This window comes from Tenrec ecaudatus, chromosome 9 (genome assembly GCF_050624435.1).
Source record: "Tenrec ecaudatus isolate mTenEca1 chromosome 9, mTenEca1.hap1, whole genome shotgun sequence".
NCBI classification, from domain to species: Eukaryota; Metazoa; Chordata; class Mammalia; order Afrosoricida; family Tenrecidae; genus Tenrec; species Tenrec ecaudatus.
In genome coordinates this window covers 111,970,141-111,986,909 of record NC_134538.1, presented here as the reverse complement: position 1 = coordinate 111,986,909, position 16,769 = coordinate 111,970,141, and the positions used below count along the sequence as shown (strand labels likewise).

The 16,769-nt window shown below is 44.0% G+C and overlaps 1 protein-coding gene across 1 annotated transcript in view; it reads right to left on the bottom strand.

The window, feature by feature from the left end:
* ELAPOR2 (endosome-lysosome associated apoptosis and autophagy regulator family member 2) overlaps positions 1 to 16,769 on the bottom strand; it is an 84,863-nt gene that overhangs the window by 41,994 nt on the left and 26,100 nt on the right. Inside the window, exons 7-10 of the mRNA XM_075557641.1 lie at positions 13,013 to 13,193; positions 11,412 to 11,540; positions 4,615 to 4,705; positions 2,394 to 2,496 (exon numbers count right to left, since the gene is read on the bottom strand). Of these exons, the coding sequence (XP_075413756.1) occupies positions 2,394 to 2,496; positions 4,615 to 4,705; positions 11,412 to 11,540; positions 13,013 to 13,193 (504 nt within the window). The remainder of the gene's footprint in view (positions 1 to 2,393; positions 2,497 to 4,614; positions 4,706 to 11,411; positions 11,541 to 13,012; positions 13,194 to 16,769) is intronic.

Here is a 16,769-nt window from a genome sequence, read left to right as displayed (position 1 = left end):
AAGGTTTTAGGAACACTTCGTTTAAAGCAATAAGAGAATGCGGAATGCCTCCAAGGAGAAGTAAAATGTAAGCCGTCTTTGTAGCATAACGGGCGCTCCCCAGACAAAGAGCATGTTGAGAAATGTCCTTTTAGCTTGGAGAAGAGAAAGAAGCATGTGGAGCTCCACTACCCCTAAGGGAAGCTCCGGGACCAGTGGGCTTGGTAACAGGCCGGGAAGGAAACCGAGTGTGCATGAAAATGAACGGCACTCAAGGCGTGGGACAATGCAAACTGTTGGGGCCTTTCCCAGTTACCACTTCAGTAAGAAGAGGGTGAGACCAGGACATTTGAATTTCTAACATTTTCCTGGTGGTACTGGTACTGGAAAGAAGCCCTAGTCGCAGAGTCTTACACATTGATTGACTAACCGCAAGGTCAGCAGTTCGGAACCACCAGCCACTCACCAGGAGAAAGACGAGGCTTTCTATTCCTGTAAGAATTACAGTCTCTGAAACTCACAGGGGCAGTTCTACCCTGTCCTACTGACTCGATGATCGTGAGTGTGGGGGTGTTTGTTCTGTTTTTTGACTTGTCCTGGAATGACACTTGGCAAACGACTACTATAGTGTTGGTTTGTTTGTTTTGAAGGTAACGGTAAGGGGTGGTTGTGTATTGATAGCACTGCTGGTGCTTGATAATTTTCACAGCAACATGAGAGAGTGGAGATGAGAAAAATGAACCGGAAAATTCAGAATAGTCTACTGGAGAGCAAACAACGAGCATGCCTGTGGTAGTTATGTCACCTGGTGTCGATTTGGGATTGAGAGGATAAGAGTGAAAGGGTGGAGTCTAGTCTGTCAATTGGATCACAGCCAATGAAGTCTGTGTGGGCATGGCCTTCTCCCGAGAATTATGGGAATTCCTGGATTTCCTCCTTGGAGGCAAGAGAGACTCTCTCTCTCTGTTTACTTCCTATGAGACATCCCTAAGAAGAAGCCACATGGACCTACCCTGATGCAGCCCTGGGAACTGGTGGAGCCACATGGAGACCTCTGTCAGCACTGCGATGCTTCTACCACCACTGACTGATCTTCCTGCATTCAGCGTCACTGCATGTCTTTTGTGATTCTGAAGGGGACTTTATAGATTGTATCAGACATATGGGCTGGACTGAGCTGGGATGTTTTCTCATTAGTCAACTGCTCTTTCTCAGACATGAGAGTGTCCATGGATTTGTTCCTCTAGTCTACCCAGACTAACACGATACCCATTTCGATCCAGTTAAGTCCATCTCAGAGTGACCCTACAGGACAGAGGGGAATGTCCCGCCAAGCTTCCAAGGCTGTAACCCTTGTAGAGACAGACTGCCATGTCTTTTTCCTGCAGAGCAGCTGGGAGACCAATCACCAAGCGCTCAGTTAACAGCCAAGCCCGTAACCACTGCGCCCCCAGTGACCCTTTGAGGAATAGCAGGAGTCGGCCTGTGAGCGATGACTCCAGTGTGCACAGGAGCTCACAGAGTAAAGAAATAAGGAGGCTGAGTTGCGAGAACTAAACACTTCATGGTTGTTTGTGGTAAGAGGTGGATGTGTTGCAGTGATCATTTATGATCTTTTCTACTTCAGTTGTTTTTGTTTCTCAGAGCAAAATAGTCTACCTTCATACAAGCTGTTAGTCATCATCAAGAAGTGTTTCCATCTCCACACAACTCCTACCTCACGGGGGAACTGCTGACTAAATGACTGAGCGATTGCAGAGTGGCTGAGGGGAGGGAAGGAGGAGTAAAAACCATGCTTGAGAGTCAGTACTTCACCCCAATGCTAACATCTTAGCTAACAACCTGCTAATACCCACAACAAGTCTTAGTAAATTTTATATTGCTACCTTTCTCAAACTAACAGTTCATACTGCATGACACTGCATAAAAAAATCCAATGATCAAAGTTATGATGTGTATTTAGTGAAGCGCTTCATCTAAAAGTATTCATGTAATCAAGGAAATGTTTTCTTCCTTCCAAGTGTTGTACAGCTTCATTTTCCACTCTCGTTTATGAGCATACCTTTTCATCTCCTCATGTTTGAATTGCTGCATGGCTATTAGGAGAGGATTTCCATTCAGTTGCGGGCATAGTTTTTGAAGAAACTTTCCACCAACTTAATAATCAGTATCCTTGGCTCCTTTCTCTTTCAGTTCTGCCCTTAAGGGATGGATATGCCTACAAGAGTTCCTCTCTTCCGAGATTTTATGCGCAACTATCAGTGACTTTGTGAGACATTTAAAATTCTGTTTTACAGGCCCTTAAAATGGCAAGAAAATAGAATTCTTACCCAAGAAACCATAGCTAAATGAATTCCAGTTGAAAGCGAACGCTAAGTTTAAAAGGCTGCCTTCTGAAACCTCCCTTCACTTACCACCATGAAGTAAAGCACACAGTCTGCAGAGCAGAGGGTCTCAAAGACAAAGGTTATTCTTCCTAACTCAGAACCGGTGGCTCCAGTCATAGATGTTGGGGGCCTATTCGACGGAATAAAACAGCATTATTTACCGTGCATTCCAAATATAATTTGGAGCAAAACTAACCTACTTTTTTATTAAGCATAAAAACACTTTTAAAAAAATTATTTTATTGGGGTCTCTTACAGCTCTTATCACAATCCATCCATCCATTGTGTCAGGCACCTTTATACATATGTTGTCATAATTTTTAAAACATTTTATTTCTACATGAGCCCTTGGTATCAGCTCATTTACCCCCCTCCCTCATACTCCCTCATGAACCCTTGATAATATATAAATTATTATTTTCTTCATGTCTTACACCAACCACTGTCTCCCTTCACCCACTTTTCTGTAGTTCATCCCCCTGGGAGGGGGTTATATATGATCATAGTGATCAGTTCTCCCTTTCTCCCCTTACCTTTCCCTTCCCCTCCTGGTATCATTACTCTCATTATTGGTCCTGAGGTGTTTATCTGTCCTGGATTCCCTATATTGCGAGCCCATATCTAAACTTGTGTACATGCTCTGGTCTAGCTGGATTTGTAAGGTAAAATTGGGATAATGGTAGTGGGTAGGGAGGAAACATTAAAGAACTAGAAGAAAGTTGTATGTTTCATTGGTGCTAAACTGTACTCTGACTGGCTCATCTCTTCCTGGTGACCCTTGTGAGGAACTGTACCATTGTCTACAGATGGGATTTGGGTCTCCACTCCACACACCCCCTCATTCTCAATGATTTGATTTTTTGTACTTTGATGCCTGAATACCTGATCCCTTTGACACCTCATGATCACACAGGCTGGTGTGCTTCTTCCATGTGGGCTCTATTGTTTCTCAGGTAGATGGCCGCTTATTTCTCTTCAGACCTTTAAGATCCCAGATGCTATATCTGTTGATAACCAGGCACCATCAGCTTTCTTCACCACATTTGCTTATGCACCCGCTTTGTCTTCAGCAAGCATATCGGGAAGGTGAGCATCACAGAATGCCAGGTTATTAGAACAAAGTGTTCTAGGGTTAAGGGAGTGCTTGAGTAGAGGTCCAATGCCCATCTGCTGCCTTAATACTTAACATATACATATATGTATATAGCTCTATTTCCCTATCGTTTATATAAATTATTTACCTATGTACCTATGGCTGTATTTAGACTGATGCCTGTATTTAGATCTGTATTTACCTATTTACTTATCTACCTATGCCTATATTTAGACCTCTATAAATGTCTGTTGCCTCTTAGATTTTCCCCTATTTCCTTTTACTTTCTTCTTGTCCCACCATCATTTTTGGCCTTGATTCAGATTTCAGTAATTCCTTTCAGCTACATTTCCCTTGATCAAGCCCTACCAGGCATCCTACACCCTCCTCACCATCAATTTTAGATCACTTGCTGTTCCCTTGTCCCTGGATTTGTTGGCAACCCCCCTTCCTGGCCCTCTCCTGTGTCTCTCAACTCCACCCCACCCCCATCACAGGTCCCCATTGTTTCCCCTCTGCATTGTTTATCCCGCCTATGTTATCTAGATAGACATGCAGACATGTTAATAAGCACAAAAACAAAACAGCAAAACAACAACAAAAGAGAAAGGCCTGTAACTAGTTCCAGATCTGTTTGTTGACCTTCATGCCCGTAAAAAGCATGCTCTTATCTTCCCCTGATGTCTTCCCCCATCGTACCCCCTTCCTCACTCAAGCTCTGCTGCCCATGCAAAAGCAAAATGAGAGAGAAAAGACTCTAATTTGGAAATTCCAAATATGGAAAACAAAAGGAGGGGGAATTAAAGAATCTGTAACACAAATTTTATGTGTGACACTGAGAAAAATAAATAAGCCAAAAGAAACTCCTGCAGATCACTTGGAGTATGATTTCTCTTGATTAAGCACCTAAGAATTATGGTTGTCATAGCATCGGGATATCACATTTTAACCTTGTTCAGTGTCATCTGCCTAACGTAGAACAGAGAACCCCCGATTCTCTAGCTATTCTTGAGTAGAATACACTATCCTGTGACCATTTACTTTCTGAGCCTTTACGATACTAGCACAGCTTAAAATGACAATCATTCTGCAATTGTTTTCATGGGAAACAGGGTGAGGAATCTCACAGAAGAGAATCAGGGCTTGTTTCCTTACTTAAATCCTGGGATATGCAAGTTGAGGATCAGGTAATCATTATCAGAGCCTCCAGCTCCACTCTGGATATGATCTCCAGCCACCTCCCAACCTACAAGTGAAAGGGCATTTTATTAATAAAAATCCCCTTAATATTTTCCAACAACATTTTCAAATAAAGTCCAAAGAAGTATCAGTATTTATGCTTGAAGTTAGAAATGCCCCCCAAATTCCCCATTTTTTACATTAAGTTGTCCACTGCATGCAGACCTAGATTCTTGGATACCAACTGAAATTTTCCATATGGTTTCCCGGAGGAATCAGGTAATACACTGCTTTGCACTGTGGTTGTTGTTGGGTGCCACTGAATCAGTCTGACCCACAACGACCCTGTGAACAACAGAACGAAACACTGCAAGCCCTGTGGTTTCCACTAAGCTTCTTTAGTGGGAGTCCTAATAATGAGTCATGCGATGAAAAGAACAAACACTACACCATGGCTAGTCTTTGCCCATTCTAATAGATTGAGATGGAAGATTCTAGTCTTCAAGTAACCAATGAGAAAGAAAAATCTCCTGATGGTAAAGATTTAGGGTCCAGAGTCCTTTCTTACAGTTTGAGGCAGTGCTGTGTACCTGGCTTAGTCTCTGCTCTTACATCCATTCTCCTCCTCCTCCTCCTCCTCCTCCTCCTTTCCCTCCTTCAGCTAGCACTGCATGGCCAGCTCTATACCAGACACGGGCTATACAAGGAGCACACGGGTCCACCTTCTTTAAGGGGTCAGGAAAGTATACAGACCACGCCGTCCACAGTGCGGATGACAGAGCTGTGAGCAGACTGTGGGAGGTCCGTCCTCTACAGAGAGAGAGCCGCGGCACAGAGGCCGAAACAATCACCACAAAATGAAAGAAGCGTTCTCCCACATACACCCCACCCCCCGTCAAGGAAGGTCCATCGGAAATCATCTTCAAAAGAAGACCCCAGCACCCGCTGCTCTGCAGCGGCAGGAGAGCGACTTCGGGAGAGATCGTCAGGAGAGCTGGATCAGGGATTCGGCAACTCGTGCTGGGCTAGAATCAGCAGTCTATATAGAAAAGTGATGTGCTGCCTATACATAAGTCAAGCTCATCTAAAAATAATATGCGCCCATCCACTCACTTAGGAGGTAATGCCAGTGGTTCTTCTATCTAAGTGTTCTTGTGGTTGTCAAGAGAGAGAAGGAGGCGCCAGCTCCATAGCTTAAGTGGTGAGCAGTCACAACACATTCCGACCAGAGGGGAGCAGGCCCTCAGCTGTGGCTTAAGTAATACGGTAAGCGTGGAGCTTTAAAGAAAGTTCACGAAGTTGTGGTGGGGGAAGAAGGAGAGCAACATTCCAGAGAAATTCAATACCAAGAAAGGGAAAACTTCGCTACGCTTTCTCTAAGAGCACCTGCGTCCCATCGGAAATGCCACCCTGGAGGGTAGAGGCGGAGGAAAGCCCAAACGGAAGAAAACAGGTGGATGATAGTGGGGTAAAGCTGGAGGGGAAGCAATTCTTCTGCCAGGGGGACCAAACCTTCCTCGTGCTGAACACGGCACACAATGCTCACAGGCATGCACCACAGATAGGACGGGGACCCAGTGCTCGGCACGGCAAGCCCCGTCTGGAGAATTCCAAGGAAGTAGAGCTTCAAAGGAAGGACATACGCCAAGGAAGGAACTGACCAGAAGAGTCAGAAGACAATCATGGAAGAAACTAAGGTGCCACCTGCTGTTAAGTGAATTAAGGTACGGTTCGGAGTTATCCAAAGAGACATGTGAGCCATGTCTGTGATTTTTCTAACAGTCCTGTTTTTAAAATGAAAAGGCAGAAATGAAATTCATTTTAACATACTTTGTTTACCCAATGAGGTAACATACCCTCATTTCAACATGCAATCAACACTAACGTTTTATAATTATGCATTTTATTTTCTTCACATTAATTCTTGGAGAAAGGTGTGCACTGGGGAGTGCGTCTACAGAACAGAAAGCAGGGGCCTGAGAGTGAGACATACTAGCAGTAGAAAACACTGCGTTTTTCTCGGCACATAAAAACCGGGAGAAGAGTGTCAGTGGGCATGTTCTTTTCACATCCAGAGGCTTCAATTTCTATATGTCTCCTATTCTTTTTAAATCATTTTATTAGGGGCTCATACAACTCTTATCACAGTCCATACATACATCAGTTGTGTAAAGCACATCTGTACATTCATTGTCCTCATCCTTCTCAAAACATTTGCTCTCCACCTAAGCCCCTGGCATCAGCTCCTCATTTTTCCCCTCCTTCCCTGCTGCCCCCTCCCTCACGAACCTTTGATAATTTAATAAATTATTATATTGTCATATCTCGCTCTGTTCGACGTCTCTCTTCACCCACTTTTCTGTTGTGTGTTCCCCAGGGAGGAGGTCACATGTAGATCCTTGTAATCGGTTCTCCCTTTCCAACCCACCCTCCCTCTACGCTTCCAGTATCGTTGCTCACACCACTGGTCCTGAAGGGATCATCCGACCTGGAGTCTCCGTGCTTCCAGTTCCTATCTTCCCCAGTGTACATCCTCCGGTCCAGCCAGACCCGCAAGGAAATATTAGGATCATGATAGTACTGGAGGAGGAAGCATTTAGGAACTAGAGGAAAGTTGTATGTTTCATCATTGCTACATCGCACCTGACTGGCTCCTCTCCTCCCCGAGACTCTTCTGTAAGGGGGTGTCTAGTTGCCTCCAAATGGGCTTTGGGTCTTCACCCCGCACTCCCTCCTCATTCATTATGATAAGACTTTTTGTTCTGATGATGCCTGATACCTGATCCCTTCAACACCTCGTGGTCACACAGGCTGAGGTGCTTCCTCCATGTGGGCTTTGTTGATTCTGAGCTAAATGGCTGCTTGTTTACCTTCAAGCTTTTAAGACCCCAGACACTATATCTTTTGATAGCCGGGTACCATCAGCTTTCTTCACCACATATGCTTATTCACCCGCTTTTTCTTCAGCGGATGTGTCGGGAAGGTGAGCATCATAGAATGCCAATTTAATAGAAGAAAGTGTTCTTGCATTGAGGGGGTACTTGAGTGGAGGCCCAATGTCCTTCTATTTATTACCTTAATACTAAACCTATAAATATTTGCACATAGATCTATTTCCCCATCCTCATATATAAATATATTTGTATATGTACATGCCTTAATTTAGACCTCTATAAATACCCATTGCCTCCTAGCTCATTCCTCTATTTCTTTTGACTTTCTTCTTGTCCCACTATCATGCTCAGTCTTCATTTGGGTTTCAGTAATTCCTTTTGGTTACATTACCCTTGATCACGCCCTACTGGGCCTCCTACACCCTCCTCATCACCAATGTGAATCACTTGTTGTTCCCTTTTCCCAGGGTTTGTTAACACCACTGCCTGTTCCCCCACCTCTCCCTCTCCCATGTACCCCCGGAACTGTCGGTCCCATTGTTTTCTCCTCCAGATTGTCCACCCAGCCTATCTTATTTAGACAGACTTATGGAGATAATAACATGCACAAAAACATGACAAAGCAAAACCAGGCAACAATATACAACAAAACAACAACAGCAAACCAAAGGAAAAAAAATACAAGGGAAAAAAAGCTTGCAGTCAGTTCAAGGACTATTTGTTGGCCTTTAGGAGTGTTTTCCAGTTGAGTCTGATGGGGCACCACTCCCTGGCCCCAAAGTCCACCTTCAGCATTCCCTGGGGACCTTGCTGTGTTCCCTTGCTATTTTGTTGCACCCCTTAGTGGTTTGCCTCGGTGTGGCAGGATCAGATCGGGCGCAATTCCCACACTGTGTCTCCGGTGCTGTCCCCTGTAGGGCTCTGGGTCAGTGAGGGACTTCATGTGTCATAGTGGGTCCAGCCATGTGGTCCTGTCTGTGGACTAGCTGCTCTCATCAGGAACATCGTCCTCACTGTCTCCTTCTATTCTTAGACCTTATGCACAAAGGAACTTCAAAACGTTCATGGGAAAAAGTCCTTTTTTAAAAATTAAAAAAAAAACCACAAACCCCAGCAACAATTATAAACTAGGATACAGAAAACTCTCAACCCAAAAGTCAGCAGAAAAGAATACAAACTACAACAACCTTCAAATGGGCTGAAAGGGAGGACACATGTTAAGGGGTTAAGTTTTAACCTCACTGCATCAGCATTAGTCCACTGTCCAGTGTTCTGGGTCAGACAGCAGGCGACACACATTCCTGGTCGACTCGGGAGTCCATGGGGGATCCTGCATATGGAGGTGGGGCTTTTGCTGTCATCCATACCCTTCTGCAAATTGAGTGCTCAGAATGTAAACTCTAATACCATTTCCTCCTCTGGTCTTGGATATTTTTATTTACAGTCTTTGGATCACACGGGCTGGTGTGCTTCTTCCATATGGACTGAACTGACACGGTATCGCTTGTTTTGAGACCCTAGATGCTACTCTTCCTGAGAGCCAAGCACCAAGTAGTTTCTTCATCACACTTTGCTGTAGCATCCTCATCGTCAGGAACCTCACCTCTTCATGAAGCCAAGTACTGAATAGGGACACCTCATCACAATGAACTGTCCTGAGATCGGGGACAGCAATTATGCCCTCTCAAAATCCACCCCTGCCTATATTATGCATATGCCTAGTCCGTTTTAGAAAAAATGTATAATTTTATTGAGAAATATTATAAAGCATCCCCATGAGGCATATGGAAATTCCGTTGCTCGTACCATTAATGTAGCCAATAGTATAGAATTTTAACTGCTGCTTAGAAAATGAAAGTACATCATCGTAGGGCAGCTTTTTAGACTAACGTACATGGACTGTTGATTTATACATATTACAAACTCAAGTGACTGGACACTCTTGACACAAACTATGAGGATTAAACCTTCAATGACACTCATTTATTAAGGTGACGTAAGCGGTTGGGCTACAACAAAGACCGCATGATGGTCTGCCACGGTGAAGCCCACCGCCTTGGGAACCCTCAGGGCAGTGCGACGCTGTCCTGTGGCACCACTGCGAGTTGGAGTTGACTCGACAGCAATTAGCTTTGGGGGTGCCCGTAGAGTACATGCCGTAGGATGGTTTTATAAACTGCAATGGCATACCCGTGTTTTCTTTATAAATACTTCAGCAGCACGCTCGTGACTGTGTTCACATTTCATTATGTGGATATGTACAAATTTCCTAAGTCACTCTGACGGCAGGGTTTGCCGCATGCTGACCGCGCTTCTATTTTAACCATTTAAGTTGGTTTTGTTTTGACTAAATAACATCACAATTAAAGTATGGGTAATAAAGCTCTTTCATATGTCAGTTTTTCCCTAAGAAAATAATTTTAGCAATGAGATTTTAAAGAAAAATATACGGAAAAGCCTAATGGTCAGGTAAAAACTACCATATTTTTTTAATTCTCCCTTTGGATAATTTCTTAGAAGTATGATTAGTTATGGGTCCAGAAAGAGGGGTATTCCATCATCTTTCATATAAATCAAGGCTCTGTCTTCTCGCCTTTCAGGTCCATGTTCACTGACCATTATTCAAGGACAATTAATGTTCGTCCATTTCTATTCTCATGTGTGCACATCAGTCGGGTATCTCTAGCTCGCTTACTCAGGACTGGCAACAAGCTAAAAGACCTGCAGTGAAGCTGTGTCTCAGAACTACGCTGTATCGCAGAGGGAAAATGAAGCATGCTCGCGGGCTCATAAAGTGAACGGATGCATCTTGTCAAGTGTTACAATGCACACACAGATACCATCGTCATGCAACCAACAAATAAGTACTGGAAATACAAAAATGAATAAAGTTCAGCAATACCCTACATCAAATACGGCTCTGCTATATTTTCAAAGTTTCAGAAAGTAGAATTCATACATATTTTGAATTGCATAAATTAGCATTTATGTCATTTATATTTGCAAACATAAACTTCATAGGCAAAGAGAGTTTGAGGTTCTTTAACCCCTCACATCGGCTCAGTGCTGAGCCATGCGAAACAAATTTAGGCAAAAATGCTGGCAGACTACCTCTTTACATAGCAAAGGATATAGATTTCATGACCTCTCTTGGCATGACAGGCTAGTCTTCAATATTTACTTCAAACTGACTCAGACAAAATGGCAAATTTAGTAGTATATATTCATAACAGAAAGCCATCTGGCGATGATACCAGATGTCCTATGTTTATGTGAGGGCTTGACAGCAGGAGAGCAAGCAAATGATAGAAGCAAAGTGTCCATGCCACTGTATGCAGTGTGTTTGGAGCAGGCTTCAAACTGGTTCAGTCATGGCTGACACAGCAAAATCACAACAGACCCACATTTGTAAAATGTAGGTGGATGTGAACAGTCGCCAGCTAGGGGAAGTCCAGGTTGAAGTTGTGGTATGAGAGGCTCCGAAGAGGCCTGACAAGCTCCTTCGGGAGCCTGAGACAGGAGACTGGATGACGGCCAGGACTGGGAGTGCCACCCACCTGGAAGCAGCACTGTCGGTCTCTAGGGACTCTGCTGCTTCTGACTCTGCTGGTCCAGAGATTTGGTTCTAATGCAGTGTGCATGCTACCCTTGTTTTCTAAGTGGGAGATTGCGTTTTTAGCACGGGGTAAGCTCATAATTTTTCCCATTCTTATGATCACTCCAGTTTACTCACATTTTACGGACTTGGATCCATTCCAGTGTTGCTTCATCAGCCAGAGCTGAACCAGGAAGAGCCAATTCAAAGCGCTGGCTTTTAGAAATCCGAGAGGAATCATCTCTGTTGCCAAAAAGCACCAAGCAGATCAATTCTGAACTCACCGTTCATCCCGTCACACTTTGAGTTTCCAACATTAAAGCAGGAAGTTTTCATGTTGCCAGGAAGGACATTCCACCATTTATATTCAAATCCAAGCGCAGGCTCTGTTCCTGCTGGACACGATCTGCACTCTACAGAGAGAAGCAGGCAAACAATTACAAGTGAACTACATCTGGACAGCTTCTGTCTGTGCCAGGCACTGATAAACTTTTCCAATTAGCAGAGAGGGTCTTGAGAAGGAGAACTATTAGGACAGCAATCCCTTTAGAAATCAGTAACTTTTTCAAAAGCCGTCTGGAAAGAAAAAAATCCTAGTTCTGGTGCACACATATCATTGACCAATGGGGTGGGGGCTGGCTAGAGAAAAGATACAGATTCTTGCAAAATAAATATTTCCTTTAATTTCTGGAAGATTCTGCTAATCCTGAATTCCCCTGCACAAGAATAGCAAATCGGAAAGAAGTTCAAGTTCTCACAGATAATTTTAGAAACTAGTTCTTTCTACCTTACAAATAAGAAAATATTTCACTCTCCTCACTGGTTATTAAACTTCATATAATGCCACTCAGTTATGGACTGGTTTCGTGAAGTCCAAACATCGACTATGTTGAGAAACGGCTCCAGAAATGGAGGGGTTCTAGAAGTTAACTCAACTTCTTATGAACCAACATATGCAACATTTAATTGGAAGGCTCTTTTCCAAGAACTTGCAAATTTAGCCCAAACCTTTTGCCTCAAGCATCTAGACAAGGGGTTTGGGAGAGGATATGGGACGCTATTAGTAGCAAATAGAACTTGGGCTCAAACTCAAATGGACCCCAGAGTCCTATTTGGGCTAAACCCCAAAGACTCTCGATACTAAGCATGCAGTCCCACTCCAATTACAGACACCTACCATGAAAATGTCGATAATAATTACAACAAAGTCTGCAACTACTGTCTGAGTTAGTATTTGGTAAGTACTAAAAGTTTCCTAACTGCACACTTTCAAACAAAACTGAACAGTTCTCGCCATTACCACAGCATAAACTGTGAGCCCACTTGCACACGGGCATAGGGGGAATAACTTTTCTTATGAACCAAATTCACTACCATCCAGTCGGTGTCTCCTTGAGGTTACCCTCTAGGACAAGGTAGAGCTGCTGCACAGGGTTCCCAGGCTGTCAGTCTGTGCAGAAGCAGACTGCCACATCTTTCTTCCGTGGAAGAAACCTGATGGGTTTTAAACCGCCAATATTTCAGTTAGCAGCCGTGTTTAACCGCTGGGCCACCAGGGCTCCAGCTTTTTTATACTTAGAGATACACATGTACTTTTACACACCCAGGAACAGAAGCGTTTAATAGTAATGTCACAATTTTCTTATCAGTCTCCAAAGGTTAAAGTGCACCCCATTAAGAGGCATTTTCACTATAGTTACGACATGTTATTTAAGCCGCTGCAGTCTCTCACGTACACTTAATCTTTCCCCAAATTGTCTTCAATCTCTATAAGAAGCTGTATATTTTATAAATCCCTCTGTAACAGTAAGTTAGGGAAGGGCCTGTGTATTCCACCAATATTATTTTGCTCAAGGTCCAATTTCTGCATCAGTTGACTTCCTACCCTTTGTTCCATCTGAATACATTCCAGGAGGGCAGGGATGGCAAGAAGATGATCCATTGTTGTAAAATCCAGGATTGCAAGGTGGACAATCCCTCTTCTCTCCAGAAGGGGGCAACCTAATAGCATCTGTGAGGTCGTCCCGGCAGATTTTGGGCTCTATCCACTTGTACATTATCTGTGTCTGCAAAAAGAACAAGCCAATCACAAAATATGCTGTATCTTGCTTTAAAGTTCCAATAATGAAAATGCTAAACGGACATCCATGAAAAATCTAAATAACCGACAGAAGGGAAGGGCCAGCTAGAGCATCTGCAATATCATTGGCAAAATAAGAAACAAAAAACGAGAGAGCATGGAGAGGTCTGTCATCCTTCCTCCCAGTTTTTCGTTTACCCTGCACTACAAACGACCTGACCTCATACCAACCACGCTCCTTATCATCCTCCGAGTCATAACTCCCACAAGGGGCTCCTTGCGGGGGGGCCTTGGCGGGTCCGTTCTCCTCCCCCACCACAGCACATAGAGCATGGCCACAAACAAAGAAACAAGAGCGTTTGTTAGCAAGCTTCGCCTGGGGCTCCTGTTGTGTGTGACCCCGGCCTTCACGGCTCCGCTGCCCCATCCAGAGAGGCCGCAGGGAGAAGAGACCCGATGGCTGTATGCTCACAGCCCAGGAACCCGGGAAGCTAGTTCTGCTCCGTGCTCCTGGGTCGCAAAGCAACAAAGCACAACAGCATTTTGTAAGTATTTGTCATTGCGCTCGGTGTTTTATTTCTCTCTCAATAAACTGACATGCAACGGGCAGGGCTCTCGCTGGAGGGTTTTCTTCCGCGGCTCCTAGACCGTGCCGGGTGTGCGGCAGGCTTTAGGGTGAAGCCGGCCGCTGTGGGAGGGTGGTGAACACTTGCACATCCTGCCCTTTGGTCTCACACATGCACACAGCACCGCGGAAGACCAGGGAGGGTGTCCCACTGCCAGAGCACACGACTCCCTCACCACGCCACCCTCTGCTGAAACATGGCAGCCAGAAATACTCAGTGTGCCTCCATTGAAGCAAAACGAATGTGCTTAGCAAAAATACACATAAACAGAGGGGCTGGGGGGGGCACATTCTGCATACAGAGGAAATCCACTCTTTTCTAAATGAACACAGTTTCCAAAGGACTGGAATGTCTTTTCATTAGAAATATAATCATCTGAGAATAGTCGTTCCCCTTAAAAGCAACCTCTCACGCAATGGATCCAAACATGAAACTAGAGGCCCACCATTCCAGGCTCTTCCCGATAGTGATGTTCAGTTCAGAGAAAGCCATGCACAGTAACCCCTTCAGGACACTCAATTTTATTCTCAAGTATTCTCTTCTGGAAGAAAAATTCACCTTATCTACAGAAGGATACTTAAGGAGATGGTTTAAAAGGTAGATGTCTCAACAGAATTGTAAATAACATGTTTTTCCTTTTTAAAACACTCTTGCACATTCAATTTACAACCTACTTCATGGTGGTTCCGTTAACTAGCGACTTCACCCTTTTGCCTCTTGTAAACTAATGGCCACCCCTGCTGGGACTTCCTAAGTAGCTGAACAAATAAATTAGATCCTGTGTCCATAAAGGGCTCTCAGCGGCCCTACGGAAAGCAAATAAAAGTCAGATAATCTAAGCAAAGGGAACATTGTTTGGAAGGGGAGTTATCTCAAACTCAAAACAAGTCACGGTTTGCTGACTGTTTTTTACTTCGAATTACCTGTGAGCTACTATGTTGATGGGAATAACTGATTCCCACATGGGGACCTGGCTGGGCTGTCACTGCACCAGGGGCTCATCATGTCATCTACCCTGAAGCACTCTGGGAGGGGGTAAGACTATCGTCATGTTCATGAATGGAATCCCTCCTGATTAGAACTAGGAAACAACTTGCCCCCCAAGCACACGCTGCTCGGAAATGGGAAAGGGAGCCAGGTTGGTGAGGGTAAAAACTAAACTAAGCGAATGCCTTTGAGTCAGTTATCCAGACAACTTACAACCCAAGTAAATGAAATATCCGAGAACTCAGAAAATGTCAACCACTTTGAAACTTTTCAGAGAGTTTCCCATTTAAATTTCAAATGCTCGAGAGTAAAAATTTCCTTTTTATTCCACAGGACAGATTGATTCTCCCCCACTCTTTTTAATGGGAACAGGTGCCTGCAAGTCTGGCTGATGAAGGGATGGGAGTATTTAATATTAATGATCGTAAGTGCCAGATGGCTCCCAGTGCTGATGAAAAACCAACTACCAATTTTCCCCTTGGCAACTTGAGCTAAAATTATGAAATGTTTTATGAAACCAAACCCCTAATAGACTAAAACTAACCAGATTATCATTAGGATGGCAGAAGTTATATTGTCAATTTATATTTACATTAAGTAATAACATTCATCTTAAAATGGTGGTGCTATCAATTGGAAGCAGTTTCTTATATCAAAACAAATTCTAAACAGGGAGGACCAAGCGTTTCAATACCTTCTTTAAATGGATGTGTCTGCAGGCTTTACTCCTTCAAATGTCCCTGCCCAGACGCGCCATGGCTCTGTAGGCTGACTAATGCCATCCAAATGGAATTAAATGTGCTAGAAAAGGGTCTCTCAGCCGCCACTCCAACCCAACTGCCATGTTTTTCATGACAGGCAGGCTACTGGGTGCCTCCTTACTCCTGTCACTGAGCACTCATCATTTGTCTCTTCCTGAATTATGTCATTTTGCTAAATCATGCGGGACACCCCTCACTCCTCAAAGTCCTATTCAACACCCATGCCTGGGCTAAGTACATTCGCAACTCACCCACTGTATCAGCATCCACTTGGATCCCTTCTCAGTGAACACTGTGCTGCTTGCATTTTTCCCATGTGGATGCCTGCTTCTACCCTTTCCAAAGCCTAGGGGCCCAGGCATTTTCCTTTTCTGTTGGCGACACTATGGAAATCAACATGGTGCTAGAGGTTCTACCCAGAAAATTAGGCAGGAAAAGATCCTGAAATTAAATGGTGGTCTGACTGCATAACCTTGTGAATATCTTGTAAAAAAAAGAATCTCCTATCTTAATTGGGTGGATTGTATGGTATGAGAATTATGTCTCAATAAAGATGACTAAAAACCATTTTTTTAAAATACTTTAGGGAATTTTTAATTTTACACAAATTTAGAAACCCCTGGTTGCTAAGAAATACCATGGTCTCTTCCCATTGTGGGATCAAAGAAATGTAAGCCCATCTTACCTTTAAGCATTCATACTCAACTATGTAGGAATAAAGGCAGAGCTAAACCCATGCTCCTTTCCTTATTCCCATCCGCCCTTGCGTCTCACTCTGCGACGTAATTCAGAAACCCTGCGTTACAGCCTCTGAGCACCGCTGGAACGTCTTCCGGGCAAAGCAAGTGAATGCAGTCTGATACCAAAGCACTAGTAAGCGCGCCAGGCTCACCATGGACTTCCTCAACTCTCAGATGAAGAAGTGGCACCGTCTAATATTTCCTCTTAAGACGGAGCCCTTTTGAAAGTCTTCCCTTCCAGGAAGCCCCCTAGCCTGGGGGAAGTGCCCTATTAATAAAATCTCATTTTCTAGGACTCAGCCTCGCTGGAATTCACCTTCTCTAAGTTTGCCTTTCGTCCACATTTTACCTTGTGGAATAATAGAGAAAGATTGATTGCGTCTGCTCTAAGACTTCAAACGTTTAAGTCTTCAAGCCCTGTGTCTGTACAGAACATATTCCATGTGTG